General features: G+C 40.6%; 1 protein-coding gene across 2 annotated transcripts in view; it reads right to left on the reverse strand.

Annotated features, from left to right (window-relative positions):
• Positions 1 to 15,740, reverse strand: part of LOC138045800 (lysine-specific demethylase 2B-like) — a 36,228-nt gene that overhangs the window by 7,134 nt on the left and 13,354 nt on the right. For both annotated transcript variants that reach the window (XM_068892427.1, XM_068892426.1), the window contains exons 7-15: positions 14,047 to 14,140; positions 12,868 to 13,021; positions 11,708 to 11,823; positions 7,911 to 8,573; positions 5,531 to 5,617; positions 4,957 to 5,163; positions 3,195 to 3,389; positions 2,482 to 2,529; positions 2,027 to 2,056 (exon numbers count right to left, since the gene is read on the reverse strand). In XM_068892427.1, coding sequence (XP_068748528.1) covers positions 2,027 to 2,056; positions 2,482 to 2,529; positions 3,195 to 3,389; positions 4,957 to 5,163; positions 5,531 to 5,617; positions 7,911 to 8,573; positions 11,708 to 11,823; positions 12,868 to 13,021; positions 14,047 to 14,140 — 1,594 coding nt within the window. The remainder of the gene's footprint in view (positions 1 to 2,026; positions 2,057 to 2,481; positions 2,530 to 3,194; positions 3,390 to 4,956; positions 5,164 to 5,530; positions 5,618 to 7,910; positions 8,574 to 11,707; positions 11,824 to 12,867; positions 13,022 to 14,046; positions 14,141 to 15,740) is intronic.

Genomic DNA, 15,740 nt, shown 5'->3' on the forward strand with positions numbered 1-15,740 from the left:
AGGTGTATTATGGGATTTGTGCAAGTAACGAATTGTTTCAAATTTCTGAGATTGCGTAGATGAGGAGGAAGTCCGTGATTCGCGGACTTCCTGGTTGGAAACCAGCCAGAGGTCGTTATTCTTGGTGCTGACAGAAAGAAACGCGGCCGCTGGGGACGAGAATGATCAGAGGTATCAAGCCAGTTGAGAACTGGTCAACGGCGAGTTCAAGTTATATTCCATAAGAGGTAAATGAAAAAACAGTTTTAAGAAAAGTTCCGATTTTAGCAAATATGAAACTTTACCACAATCTGCTCGTAATCTCGAAATCTGATTGGTTAATCTGCTGTTGTCGATAAGGGTCTAGACAACGCTGCTCGCGTCAATGTATCACGTAATTGTAATGTAGCCAATCACGAACGTTCATTTTGGGAAATAAACCAATCAGATTGCCAAAAAGTTATAGACGACGCTTGCTCTTTCTTTGTGTCATGATCTTGGTCACGCTCTGAGATAAACATGTTCTTTGACGTTGAATATTGTGGTAAAAAACAATGATGGAATAAATGGACATGAAACGAAAGTTAGAAAGCTCGATATGATTTTCCAACTTTCATTTCATGTTCATTAACTTCGCAATTTGTACATATTCTTAAAGGGGCTAGGTCACGCTAGTTTAGGTAATTTTGTTTAATTTTGTTAATTATGAGCTATAAACGTCAAATTGGCAGAGCAAGCCTCTTTCATTTGCAAAATCACGGCCACGTAACAACTGAGAATGATTTTCCAGCTGTGTAAATGACATTTTGATATAGACTGATATAAATTTGAAAAAAGGTGGGCCGACGTTTTTCAAATCTACTCAAATTCAATCCATTTCAATCCTCTCCAGTTTTGTCCATCCATGGCCCTTCTTGGCTTCCCTGTGTTTTGTTAGAGTTCTTCTATAGTTTTGAACAGTTATTTTGATATTTTAGTTAATTCTATGACCATTCGATCAGTGCTGAAATTGCCTAAAATTGCGTGACCTAGCCCCTTTAAATCAGAACTTTGCTTAAAGGTATTTTTTCATTCGTGAAATCGCGACCCACAATGCTGATAAGTACTGGTCGATTGCAACAACTGTGGGACACTCAGTGAAAAAAAAAATGCAAAAAACCGCAATCTGCTTGTACATCGTTGAACACAATGTTTGGCACTTTAACAACACGAGATTTGGCGTTTTTCATACTAGAGACGCATTAGGGAGCTTAAGCACCAACGTTTTTGAGACCCGAACGGCAACCGGAAGAGAACATTTCGCGTGCCAGGACATTGGTGTCTCCCAGATTTTTATACCAATCATATCTAATGGAGAAAAGATACTTCGCTATGTAAATGTGGTTGTGTGAAGACAAGTTAAAAGGGAAAACACCTCACTTCCGGTTGCCGTCCGCGTCTCAAAAACGCGCGTGCTTAAGCTCCCTATTATCCGTCTGGACGAACTTGGGCATTATCCGTCTGGACGAACTTGGGCAAGCATCTGCTGTTCGTCTGGCTATGCGCCTCTGGTATAAATACGGGCACAAGAAGAATTATCCGTCTAGACGAACTATCTTTCGTTGTACGTCTTGAACGACACACAACGAAAGATTATTCGTCCACACGGTTAATGCGTCCTGTGCCCGTATTCATGCCAGAGACGCAAAACCAGACGAACAACAAATGTTTGCCCAAGTTCGTCCCGACGGATAATACGTCCTATAGAGTTCGTTCCGTCTCTACACTACACGAACAACACGAGAGACGCATAATTCGTCAGCACGGATTATGCGTCTCTTGCATAAAAACGGCAATTGTGCAGTCTCTGTCACAAGACTACATCAACACTTCAGCGTTCCATAAACGTCGCTCATTTTCCTACCGAGTTATGCTGATCCAAAATTGTCTACCAGTTTATGCGACCACATAAACTTAATTATCTTTGGCAATACAACATTGCTATTTTTTTAACAAATTGACGGAAAAGTAACCTTTCCATTCTTCATTTCTCAAAAATTAATCGCACCTTTTTCGAAGATTCTTTCAACGGACTGGCCTATTAAAAAAAACAAATGCCAAAAACAATTAATATGCGTAGAATCCTTAATATTTGGATTTTACAGGTCCATAACTAAAATCGAATTTGCAAAAGAGTAACAAACGATGTTCTCGCTTGCGCATCCTGAATTTCATGCTCCAATCGACAGTTTCGTTTTTTCGCTGCCGTATATCAAGGTAGCCGAACGGATGCATGGGTAAAATCGCTCATTTTGACTCCCTTTTTCGGTTTCTTTTGGTACGGTCAGTCAAATGCTACTTACGCATATTTGGCGAAAGTAAAAAACGAAATTGTTCCTTGAAAGTTAAGTCAGAGTGCATACATTTTAGAAATGAAAAAATAAGCAAAACTCCAACAAAAACACAATTCAGCATGCACTTGGCAAAGCAGGTTCCACATTGATAATTTGGAAATTCCATTACCTTTCGCTTCTTGGTAGGAGAGCTGGCCACATCCTCAATAGAAGACGCCTAGGGAAAAAAACGATGCTGATTACTTATTTTCAGTTTGGACCACAGTCTTGCTTCGCTCCTCGTTTTAACCGTACTTTTCCAGCCCTCTCCAAAGAAGAGAACGCCTGATCGCAGTGGCAAGAACAGTGGGCTTTTTCATATGACGGATTTTGGGTCAAGCAATGCAAATGACACGTGTAATCTGGCCGCACTTAATGTTGTGACCACAGAATGAGTGTTATTTCAAGAATTTGACATTCAATGGCTTGTTACATGTAATGGAGAATGTACGATTGCTGTGTGACTGATCTGGAGAAAAATTCACATTATCACATTACCACATTATCACATTAGATCCTTAAGCGTCTTGTAAACCAAGAGAGGAGCCTGAGCGAAATAAAAGACGGTATACTCTATACAGTCTTCAGGAAAGTGTATGATTTTGTACAGGCTGTGTTGAAAAAGCAAACGGTAATAATCTAGCAAATTTCTTTCTATAACAAATCAAATGGCTGGTTAGTTTTTGAGAAGAGAAAACGAGAAACTACCGCAACGGAGGAAATCTCTCGGGGATAAGAGAAATCGATTCGCGTTATCGTTTACTTAACGTTTTTGGAAATCTCTCTTCCATTGAAGATGCACAAAAAAGTCTTAATTAACATTTCAGTAGTTAGTTGACTCACCGCTTCTCCTTCCTTGAAGCATTTTGGGCACTCCCAACAGTTGTTAATTTCAGTTACAATTTTGCAGGGTGCAGTATTGTCCTCCACACATGAGGGATGCATAATTTCACCACAAAACCTGCATTCCATTAGTGGATGCTCTTCGGTATTCTCTCTTTTACAAACCAAACACCGCACACAGGTCGGAAGATTCGGCTAGGAACGATTCGGAACAAAACGATATCAGTTTTAAAACACGCAAACGCGGACAGATGACCACAAAAGGTAGTTGAACTATTAAAAAGTTTGATAACATGTTAAACATTTACATTTTTCCAACAAATGGCAATCGGGATTGAATTTGTAAGATGGTATGGACGAAAGCGGACCAGAACACTGGGAAATGAGTGTCCTACTTCTTACGATAAGTGTGTAGGTATGTCCTTTCACGTCCACAGTGCTACTTGAGAACAAGGGTTGTCCAAAAGAGTCGACGGATTACAACCTTTATATCGAAAGACTTAACAGTCTAAGCTTTTGCTGTTGACCATAAAAAGAAAGACTTTCTACTTAGCTAATTAAAAACCCCGACTGTTGGTTTTGCAATCGAGCCCACCAAATCCAACTTAAGAGTCTGGTGCTATATCTACTTTGGAAATCATCAAGGAGAGGCAAAGTAGCACAGCAGCCAATGGGGGTTCACAACGCCGGAACGTAACCCGGTTTCTATGATATGAGGTTACCGAAAGTATTGCTATTTCCTAATCAGAATAAGTACAAGTACAAAGAAGGGTTACGTTTTTGCAAACGTTGGACGTGTAGCACTTATATTTCAACAGACTGAACTATTAGAGTGTAATGTGAAGCGATAGTTTTCTACCCATATGAACCATGTGAGCGTTAGCCCTACTAGTGGAAATGGGCCCACACAAGGACAGAGAAAAACTCTGACCAGAGTGGGAATTAGATCACCGCTGCTAACTAGCACTTCACATTACACTCTAATAGTTAAGTCTAATCAGAATAACAATGGTTAGGTCTTTTGTCTTCCTCTACTGTTTTGGTACGGTATATATGAAAGTCTACCCAAGGTTTGCGTTCAAGAACAACAAGTTTGAATCTGGCGGGGATGGATACCCATAGTCGACCAGGAGTCCTGCTGACCATTAAACCACCGTGCCTCAACGTCCTCACGGGGAGAAGCAAACCCAACATTGACTCTCCACATCCCACGCAACAGCCCAGCACTTCAACAAAAGGAAGCACTGTGAGAAATGAGTGCGTAAATTACACTGTTACAAGGGAAAAGTGGGTGGGTAAAAGGGAACCCTTTTTTGCGGTCTATTTGTCAACCAACCATGGATGTAAACTTGAGAAAATCTGAGCGCAATTTCGAACTAAAGCAGTGGGTGCAACAACTCCAGGGCTTTTTATAAGACGTCTTCGTGAACAAGCGGCATTCAACTTATAAAACTGTGAAGCTTGTTACGTTCCGATAAAACGACTTAACTAAAATATACAACAATGGCAATATATGTACCCCAGAGGCCGCCGATCCAAGACGTCTTAGGCGTCTATTATAAATACACGACACAAGACAGACGCATCAACCGTCAGGCGAGTTCAAAGTCTAAAGTGCGTCTGATCGTCGCACTTGTAGGAGACGTCTTAGTCGTTTCAAGCGATGCCTTGGATAAAGACAGGACGCACTTAACAAGACGTTTAATGCATCTACGCGTCGAAGGCGTCCTCTAGTTTAAGTAAGACCATTATCAACACTTACATCAGTGCAAACTCGCATTTGACAAGACTGCTTCATTCTTCCAGGTCCTCCAAATTTTTTCATATCTTTACAGGTCTTGCACTCGCCACAGTCTTCTCGCTGACAGTTCTCACACTGGCCACACCGAGTGCGGCGGCGTCTTATTCCAGGACCGACTTTGGTACCAATCATAGGTCCTCTTGCAGCATATTTTTTAGCCGTCTTTTTCTGTAGGAAATTCAAAAACGAGGTAGTGTGTTTTCGATTCTGTCATATAGAGTGGCGCCAGATTTTCAACTGAGCAATTACTACGATTGATGGCAACACCACGACGAGCTATTTGATTTATCTTCACAAAGCACGGGAAAATGCTTGAAATTCAAATGCCTTGGGATGTTACAAGCGCAGAGCTTCTTTTTGACCGGTACATAAGCTTTCGACTTTCCTGTCTGTTTATGCAGCTGCTGTTATTGCTTTTAAGGTGACATGAATTGTCGGTCGTCTGTTTTATTACTTGCTGGAAAGTTATCACACCGTAAAGAAGGTAGTTCTTGCGAGAGTCAAAATACAATAATGTGTCTATGTAACGCATTACCTGTGTAGGTTTATCAATCTGCAACAGATGCTGCAGTCCCGAAGCTGCGAGAGTTTGATCATCATCACTATGCAGTTCAACCAGTTCCTAAACGAAGCGCAAAAAGGCAACTACAATAAGTTTGAGAATATGAGGTTGATGATGATGATGATGAGGTTGATGATGATGATGAGGTTGATGATGATGATGATGATGATGATGATGATGATGATAATAATAATAATAATAATAAGGCTACCTTTAAACGGGGCAGATCCAGTGGTTGCATACACTTTCAACATAGTAAATTCGAAAGTAAGCGAGCTAAAAAAGATTGACGCAAAGACAAGAAAATTGCTCACCATGCATAAAATGCACCACCCGAAGTCGGATGTAGATAGACTCTATGTTGCTTGGAAGTATGGAGGAAGAGGCCTTATGCAGTTGGAAACTAGCTACAAGAAAGCCACGATTGGTCTTAGCACATTCCTGGTGCAAAAGCACGATGCCAAAAAGATGATTTACTCTGCTCAGAGAGAGGCACAAAAGTTTTTTGGGAGTTTGATTCGTCTGAATTACCTAGAGAAGCAGACGAATTCGCATCATGCAAAAAGAACACAGCAGAAAGCCGGACAACAAGCTCAAGAACATCTATCTAAACTGTGGGAAGGTAAGGCACTCCATGGAAAACACCCCAAAAGAATGAAAAATGGCACTAACCCATTACGTAGGATGTGTGGCACGTTTGATAAATCTGTCGATCACTTAATATCTGGCTGTCCAGAACGTCCCAAAACTGAATACATTCAGAGGCATGATAATGCAGCATCGTACATCCATTGAAAGGGGTTCCAGAGCTATGATATCAAGACAACTGACAAATGGTACGATCACAAACCAGATACTGTTGTAGAGAACGAACAAGCAACGATTCTGTGGAATATGCCAATTCATACTGACAGGGAAATAGCGGATAATAAACCAGATATCATAATCAGAGATCACACGAATCAGAAATGCCAGATTATAGATATGGCAGTCCCATTAGACAGAAATACATCCGTTAAGATAGTCGAGAAACTCTCTAAGTATAAAGACTTAAAGATTGAGACTGCTGATGTAGCCAAGTGATAAACCATGTATGGCTTTGAAAGTCAACGTCAAGATCTTGTTATGCATTCTTTCCTTAAATGGTAGCCAATGTAATGAGTGTAAAACTGGAGTGATGTGGTTGAACCTAGACGTGTTAGTTATCAGTAGGGCTGCTGCATTTTGTACAGGTTGTAACTTATTGATTCTAGTAGACCATAGAGCAAACTATTACAGTAATCTAATCTTCCCATGGTAACTGCCTGTAGAAGTGTTCGTACAGTTTCGACAGAGCGGTATTGTGAATAAAGTAAAAGGCAGTTTTGCAAATGTTGTTAACATGTGGCACCGGAGTCATTTTTATCAAATAAGTCTCCTAAGTTCCTTGCTGTCGCGACCGGCCTTACAAACGCAACCTCCAACAGAAAATTGATCAATACGAACTTTGCTTATCTGCTGCTTAAGTGTCTGGTTGAGAAGGCTTGGAGAACCTGCCATCTTCTAAGCACCGCGAGCAAGGGGCAAGCATTTCACTGAATTGATGCTCCCCAACTTCCCGATCGTTGATCTCTACTGGGGATTAGACACAAAAGGGACATATTTCTTTGGATGGCAAAAAGAATGGCACAAGCAACAGATTCATTCAAAAACTCGTTAATAATTCATGAGCCTAACAGACTATCAACACATCGATAAAAATGCCACGTGCATGAGCTTAACGCACTCGATAAAGCACTCCTTATTAGAATTCTTTATAAAAAGAATAGTAACGAGGCACGACTTGCCGCTTTTTTTTAAAGAGCACATACAAAAAGTTTCGTATACCAATCATCCAGGAGGTTTTAGGGAAGGACTTTATAACCAATGAATGTTCCAGAAAGGTTTCCTCCTTTTATGCTATCCACAATCACGTCATTGAGCAGTGAGAGAAGCATTTCATTGAAGTGTCAAGTTACAAAGGCTAAATATACAACCAATAAATCTGACAGATAATTTTAAGACTTGCTTCTGGTATAAGGCGCACATAGTATGCATACGAAAGTTTAAATTGAAAACGAAACTTTGGAGCCATCTTCATTTGCAAACTTAAACCGGACTTACTTCCAAACTCGTTCAGTAGTAACACGATCTCCTTTTCGCATTTTTTTAACGCTTACAGTCCACTCAATCACTCTATGCATAAATTAGACAAGGGGATTAAAAAGTAATCAAAGTAATTACTGACAGAGACATTTCTAAATCTCTTTATTGCATTAGAATATACTAATTTTTTTTTCTTGAAAATCCCCACAGAGTTTCCCGAAACACAAACCTCCAGTCTATCCAAAAGTCCACAGGGATCTTCCACAGTTGCTGGAACATTCTTCTTAGCCTGAGGCCAATTCCTTAGTTTTTCTATCAACTTAAATAAGCCATCAACTTCAAACCGAGTCAGATAGACAGGACGCCAGGGCAATTTATCTTCCTCCTCTTCGTTGCCTTCTGGAGAACCTTTTTCGTTCGCATCTTCTACATTATGATTTTCACCGTTAACATCCATCGTATCTTCGTTATCTTTACTTTTCTTTGCTGCTCTTCTCTTCACGCTACCCCTCTCGCTCTCCTCTTTCTTTACAGCCTTTTCTCTCTCTTCGTTTTCATGTTCCTGTCTGAAAGTCGCCTCGTTTTTAGCAACTCGACTAGATCGCCGACGGCCCGGCGTCTCGTTTGCGTCGTCTTCCACGCTCTCTTTCACCGCGGACAAACCAGCTTCCCTGTTTTCTTCGCCATCCGTTTTTGCCAAACTCAAACGTTTGTTGGCCGACCTTGCTTTGCTGCCCACCGTTTCTTTGGCCTTAAATGTTACAGCGTTCTGTTTCTTCGGTGTCAAAGATAAGCCCCGTTCGGTTTTATCTTTCTCTAAAAGGCGCAAGTACTTGTCCGCCGCATACCACATGATTTGAGCCAAGAAAGGATAACGGAACTTGAGGGGAACCTGACGAGAAAGAATAAGGTTGATGTTTACAACCGTGACAAACCGACTCACTCGCCGTGCGGCTAATCTTAGATTTTATGATTTAGTTTTAAAATTGGTTACAACTATCGCATGCTTCAATACGTGAAAGGATCTTTTTTCATCCCATGAGAAACTTGGGATTATTGTTGGTTATCTTGCGGATGGGAAAATCTCTTGGTCAAAACTGAGGATAAGTGTAAAAATAAGGCCTAATGACATCACATTTTTTGGAACGTTTCTCCATTCCATGCGACAGATTATTATGAGGATATTCTTGCACTGCTGACATGGCTTTATGCGCTGAAAGGATCAAATCTCCGACTTTGATGGCATCTGTTTTCTGTTTTAACGTGACTTAAATATCGCGGGGACCTCACTGGAAGACACGAGGTCTGGTCGTTTTGAGGAATCACGCAGACAAATTATTCGAATCTGGGCCACTGTGACCATACGAATTCAACCTATCGATGAAAAAGGCGTCGAAAAATTGCCTTACTCCCGTTTCTATTATAAAAATAGCTTAAGCTAGAGTGGCGCTGTACTTTGGAACAGCCTTCCGCGAGAATTATGATCAGCAGAGTCTCTGCGGCAGTTTAGACGCCTAATCAAACAAGTGCTTTAAACAAATAGGTTGAGTCACGGCATTCTTGGAAAACAGCTCTTTTGTGACAGTTTTATAGGGTGTATTGCTTGGCGGGTAGCTCTAATTTGGTAGTTTTAATATAGTATTCTTAATAATCGGATGTATTTGCTTGGTGGGGTAGTTATCCTATTCATTTAATTTCATTACATTCTTATCTTGGCTGATGAATTGTCCGTGAATAAATAAAGATTATCTATCTACCTTCTCTCCAAATTTTGACAGACCGGATGTTTAAAAAAATTAGTCATTCTCTGATATACCGAAGCACCCACAGTGAACGAAGAAAATAAAGTCGAAATCACGAAAAAAATGACAAAGAGAGCTTCTTAAGAGCCTAGCAAAGGCATATGGATGGTTTTATGGCAAAATATGGCAATCGTAAACGATATTCTCGTCAAATGAAAGTGAGCTTCTTTGTTGCGTAAACAGCATTAGCATTCCACGTAGCTTGCCGTTAAGTTATTTTCTACTCTCCAGAACCTACTTTTTTCATAGAATGAGCTTTTAGAATGATGTTCTTGTCTTCTGAGATGATACTTTTCGATTCGGGGGAATTTTGTGACAAGAAATTTATCACTCCTGCCGTCGCGTGACTTGCCGGGTTTGCCCAAAAATATGATCTTTTATCAGCTTCCTAAAGACAAAAAATCGTAAAATATTTGCGGATCGGTCGATTTCTGTGAAATTTGAAAGGATGACTGCTGGCGAATGGAGAAAGAACCTTACCTGGAAATAAAAAATTCTTGTGTTTTGCATGAGAATGCCAAGAAGAGGTAAATATGACTTGTTTTCTCTCTTCCGCATGCGTGCGTACGGGAAGTTTATCTTCTTATGCAAATTTTGACAGACAATATTAAATTACAAGAAAACTGATACTGAAACAGGGATGTCAATAGGGGAAGCAACCCGTTACACCTGCTACGGCTGAGCTGACTTCATGTTACGGGTGAAGATGTTCATTGCTGCAGGTACAACTCGAAATAAATAAATTAAAAAAACCTGCTGAAACAAATATAATTGTTCCTTGGTGTCTTGCCTCCTTGTTTCGTATCAACGTCTAGATTGTAAAATCGGAAGATAATTCATAAACGCTTAATCCCCGTGAATCGACCGAGTTATTGGAGGTCATTTACATACGCCCGCCATTTTGTAAGCATAGACGGCCCTGGCGACGAAGTTGTGCGCGGCTTCTACCTTTTCTGAGAGACAATTCTTACTCTGAGTAACGAATTGGATTTGCCAAATAAAGAACCTGAAGATCTCGAAGACGAGATTTTTACACAGCAACAAATTAAGTCTTCAAGAAGCTGCTTGTAAACATGTGCTCATTTGAGGGCTCTGACAGTGAGGATGAAGATGACTAAAATTTATTCAAAACTTTATAGTAGATTTTCATTTCAGGTTTTTTCAAGCAAGTCGTTGAAAACAAACTGTGATTAAAAGACTGTAGAAGTGCTGTAATGTTGATGAGTCACATTCAGGGCAAAAACATGTCGTTCGAACTGGAAACAGGATTTACACCATTCCAAGAATGAGAATAGAATAGAATTTTCTTTTCATGCGTCAGAATGCAGGAAAAAGCACTTCCTGGGGTCTCTTTTTTCAAAAACTTTCTGGGGCAACATGCCCTCAGACCCCTCTTGGGCCTCAGGCCCTGCGGGCCTTCGCTCACGTGGCAACTGGCCACGTAAATACATGCTATGGGTGACACCTTTAATGAAACGGCTGCTTAAAAACTTATTGACATCCCTGCTAAAAGATTCAAATAATCTTTATTTTGAGCTTTCATTTGAACTAAAAAGATGTAAAACGTAGCGAAAAATAAAATTTCGAGTAAACCGTGCGCAAAAAAAAGTTGGCGGGAATTTTTGCCGTACGAGTGCCTCAAAAAGAGTTTAATTTATCGGAATGTTTATACTTGACGAAACGATAACAATTTGTCGCTTAAAAATGGAACATATCTATTTTGAAAAATAGTATTTTGACAATACAAAGCGACTCGAGAAAACCTCGACCCGTTTCAGTTGGCCGTCGATCTGACATCGCGGTTCGTGAGATCACGTGACGTGGCCTTCCTTCCTTCTTTTTAGACCGACCATGACATAGAGCTTTACTGGTTTTCACTCACGTGATCAGTAACCTTGTTTTTACACCACAACAAAAGAAAATGTTTGAATGATAATTGAGCTCAATTTCCGGAGGATTAGGTGGGGACACCAACATGGCCGCCGTGACGACACGTGAAAACACTCCAAAAATAGCCAGTTAGCACACCTGCTACACACACATATCTCCCCCTCCACCCCTCCCCAAGCTGTAAAACGTACATCGCATGCATTCGCCTCCACCACAGACATTCTTCTGGTTCGTCACCCAATATCTCGCTAAGAAACAAAGATTGCGCGGCGAGAAAAGGGAATGCATTGGAAGGTGTCCACGAACAAAAGCACGGCGAGGTCATATAATTTACCTTTGTATTATCCTCAATCTCGCTGATTTTAATTTGCCCAAGGATGTTATAACTGTGAATAAAATTACCGCCAAACACAAGAGAATCATCTGGAGTGAACACTGCATGAATCCAACCTGTGGAGTTAATTTGAATGCAGCCGTCAGTCTGTGGATAGATCATTTACGATGGGAAATTGTCGCGCTTTTTGATTTGTCACTTACTTAATCCTGGTTCACTCGTACGACGCAAATGCAAACGCAAGCGCAGACACAAGAAATGGAAAATATTTTATTTCTTGTGTTTGCATTTCACACGTGTGAACTAGGGAAACGCAAACGCAATGTAACGAGAAAACCACACAGGTTGGATCGTTTCCATGCCACCACGGCTCAGTCCAGTTGACAGTTTCATTCTCGTCCACCATCTTGGAAAGAGACTTGAACTGCGCCTGCGTGTCTTACTTCCCGTGCGTTTGCATCGAACGAATGAACTTCATTTGCGTTTGCATTTGTGTTGTAAGTGAGAACCAGGCTTTGGCATGACAAGAAACACTAGCATGCCAAAAGAAGTCATTTTGGAGGAGAATCAAGCATCCTGATTAATCGTACTGGGCCCCAATGAATAGTAACTGAGGAGTATGAAAAACTGTTTGCTTTTTTTGCGATCAAACGCGGTCGTGCGTCGTTGACAGTCTGACAGTCGACAGTTCGGCGATTCCCATAGTTGAAACGAGGGGTTAGTTTCTAGAAAAACTGTGGTACTTTGTGGGTGGGAGAGTGAAACACGAAATTTCGTTTCCTGAAACCAGTTGACAAAAGTCGAATGGCCGCCGTGAAAAGATTGACTGACACCTCGAGCGTGATCAGTCGCCTCATCAGTCGCTGTAGCCCGATCATTTAGGTTCTCATGCAGCCAAGTGGAAGCTATGATAAACTAACAGACCCCGTATTTTCCTTTGTGCTCCTGTGGGATTATCATGTGGTTACGCCGGAATGAAATTCTGTTAACTGGTGGTCTCTAGCACGCTTTGTAAATAGCCTTATGCATGCCTCCTGCTAGTAGGGCTTGCCCTTGTTGCGCTTTCTTTTAATTGCCCGTTTAAATAATTAAATAAACACCGGACTAGCTGTTTACTTTTAAGTGTAACTGCACCACAAACAGGGTTGTTACATTTTTACCTGTGGGTATTAAGAACGTATCTCCTGCCTCCAAGTAAGTGCGGCAACACTTTTCCACTTGATCACCAAAGAAAACATTCTGCTGTTTTCCAGACAAAACCCACTGTTCGTACAAATGCAGGTTCTTCTCGGTGGGCGGAATCAGCCAAAACACCTAAAAGGCCATGAAAACAAACCAGGTGGAACTTGGCATACAAGACTTCACTGGGCCTATATCACAGCGCTTTAAAAGTAAAGCTATGATCCTCGCAGTTATGGACGCAATTTTAGCAATTGCGTAGAGAAGCCTGAAAAATTCAGGACTTTAACGAGGTTTGAACCCGTGACCTCGCGATACCGGTGCGACGCTGAAACTAACTGAGCTATGAAGCCACTAACGTTGGGAGATGGTCATTCGATTCCCGATTCATTTCCCACGGGAAAATTAGAACCCACAAATGACCAGCTCTCAACGTTAGTGGCTTCATAGCTCAGTTGGTTAGAGCGTTACACCGGTATCGCGAGGTCACGGGTTCAAACCCCGTTAAAGTCCTGAATTTTACAGGCTTCTCTACGCAATTACTAAAATTGCGTCCATAACTTCGAGGATCATAGCTTTACTTGATAACTTTACAATTTCATTTCGCGTGAAAGCTCTTGCATGACTGAGTTTGAGTGGGAAGAGTATGGCTTACTCTGAGGAAAAATCAACCGAAAATCATGGTTAGGATCGCAGCTCTTTATAACCTCCAATTTCACAACTAATTGGACTCCTTTACGAGGAAGCTCTCTGAAAATGATCATCTTGAAGACAAGGAGCGGGAAATACGTAAACGGAGAACGAGGAACAAGGAATTTACAAAATGGGTAATCTTTTAAAGCAGAAATCTTTCAAATGGGAAATCTTTTAAATCGGGTAAAATCTTATTAATGGGGTCTTGCCCTTTCGAAATACCGATTCCCCTTTTTAAAGATTCCCCCTTCCCCGTTCTCAAATTCCTCGCTCCATGTTTGAAAGACAGTCACTTAAATCTGACAAATCTAAAAAAGAAGTTGTAAGCTACAAACTTCTGATTAACTCGTTGGCGAGTGGGCGACGAGATTCTTTTTCGCATTCGAAAATTAGTACACTCAATGTTTTCTTTTCCAGTTTACTCTTTTGGGCCTTGTTACAAATGGACAGAAAATTGTTCATTTTACCTTCCGGCCCTTCATGATATGGTACCACACGGATGTTCCTCCAAAATCGATATGAAAATCAGTGTAGCAGCCACCCACGCTCATCAAGACGTACCTAAGTAAAAGATGTATACTCGTAAGTTTTTCTTGGTATCTAAGCTCATCTAACTTCAGAAATGGCTCTATTTCAAATCCATTTTTTTTACTTGGCTATAGGACACAGCTTACTCTAAATACGTAGTGTATAAAATATGGGAGGGAATTGCAATGGTGAGCCGCACATGTGAAATAAAACAATAAGTTGAATACAGTAGAGATCTGCAGGGCAGGAAACTTGGGCCGTCCGCACGTCTGGGAGGGGTAACTTTTCCGTTCGGACAAGGAAAAACGTGATCCCAGTTGTCCGAATGGACGACTGAGTTGTAGAGGTCCAACTTTAAAAAAGTCAAGAAACTACACTTACCCGTTTTCTTTGGAGATATAATAAAATATTCTTTCCGTAATTAATAACCTAAGTGCTCTAAAAAATAAGTAGCTCTTACAGAAAGTAAAATAAAATATCATTTTGTTTACGTTGTGTTTGATTTCGTCGTGCGAGGTGCCGCCATTAAATTCCATGTGAGTCCTGCTGTACAACATAATAGCAGGCTCACGATATCGCACGTGCTTGTCAGTCACGTTTCAGCGAGTTTCAGCGCTTTTCTTCAAGCGTCATGTCTTTGTCTCAGTCGACACTTACTAGCTTTTTAAAGAGGTCTAAAGAGGTCAGCACCGGAAACACATGCTGCAGATGGTACTAGCAATCATGTTCGTTCCAAAAAGAAAAAAAGGAAAGATAACAAGAAAAAGTATGAAACGAAGCGCATAGGAAAGTTTCAACCAGCGTGGCAGAAGAGCTAAAATGAAATATGCAGTTTATATATTACCCTTTAGTATTGCTGTGGTTGTCTATTTTTGGACAAGTAGTTTTGTGGTTCGGACAAGCAAAATACACATTGTACTTGTCCCAAGGGACAAGTGAATTGAAAAGAAAGTTTCTTGCCCTGATCTGTATCAAACGTTTTAGATGCAAATTCTACTGTCTAAATGGCATAACTCGCGGGAATTAAATTTGGCGAAAAAATTATGTTAAAAGCTTGTACGTTGTTATTTTCCATTTCAGACCACGTGATCTTACTCAAGAGAACAGTTTCTTTCAAATGTCGTCTTACACGTGCTTATGTACGAATAACTTATGAAAAACAAAAGAAAAATATCACGAGGTCTGAAATGGGAAAACAAAACGTACAAGCTAAAGAGATCTATTGTAAGAAAATTATCAAAATAATGATCTACAACAAAGCTGTTATTGAAATGGTGGCCACGACAAGGAACATCGAAATAAGTAACACATACAAACAGCTTTTCCTCACGAATTACAAAGAGCCAGGATAGGAATGGGTAATTTGACGGCTGCACCAACGATATTTAGCGGGAACTACAACAAGATTATATTGACTCAGACAAGGAGAGCTCGAACAATGAAACTTAAATAGAGAACATGAACAAGATTTCATAACAGGGTATTACATGTAAATTCGGCGCTTAATTTTCGTAGTAAGAAATTTCTTGTAGTCTACAATAGCAACCTTCAAAACTCATTAATCATTCATGAACCTAACAGCCTATCAAAACACAGATAAAACGTCACGTGCATGAGCTTTATATGATAAAAC

This window comes from Montipora capricornis, chromosome 4 (genome assembly GCF_036669925.1).
Source record: "Montipora capricornis isolate CH-2021 chromosome 4, ASM3666992v2, whole genome shotgun sequence".
Taxonomy (NCBI): Eukaryota; Metazoa; Cnidaria; class Anthozoa; order Scleractinia; family Acroporidae; genus Montipora; species Montipora capricornis.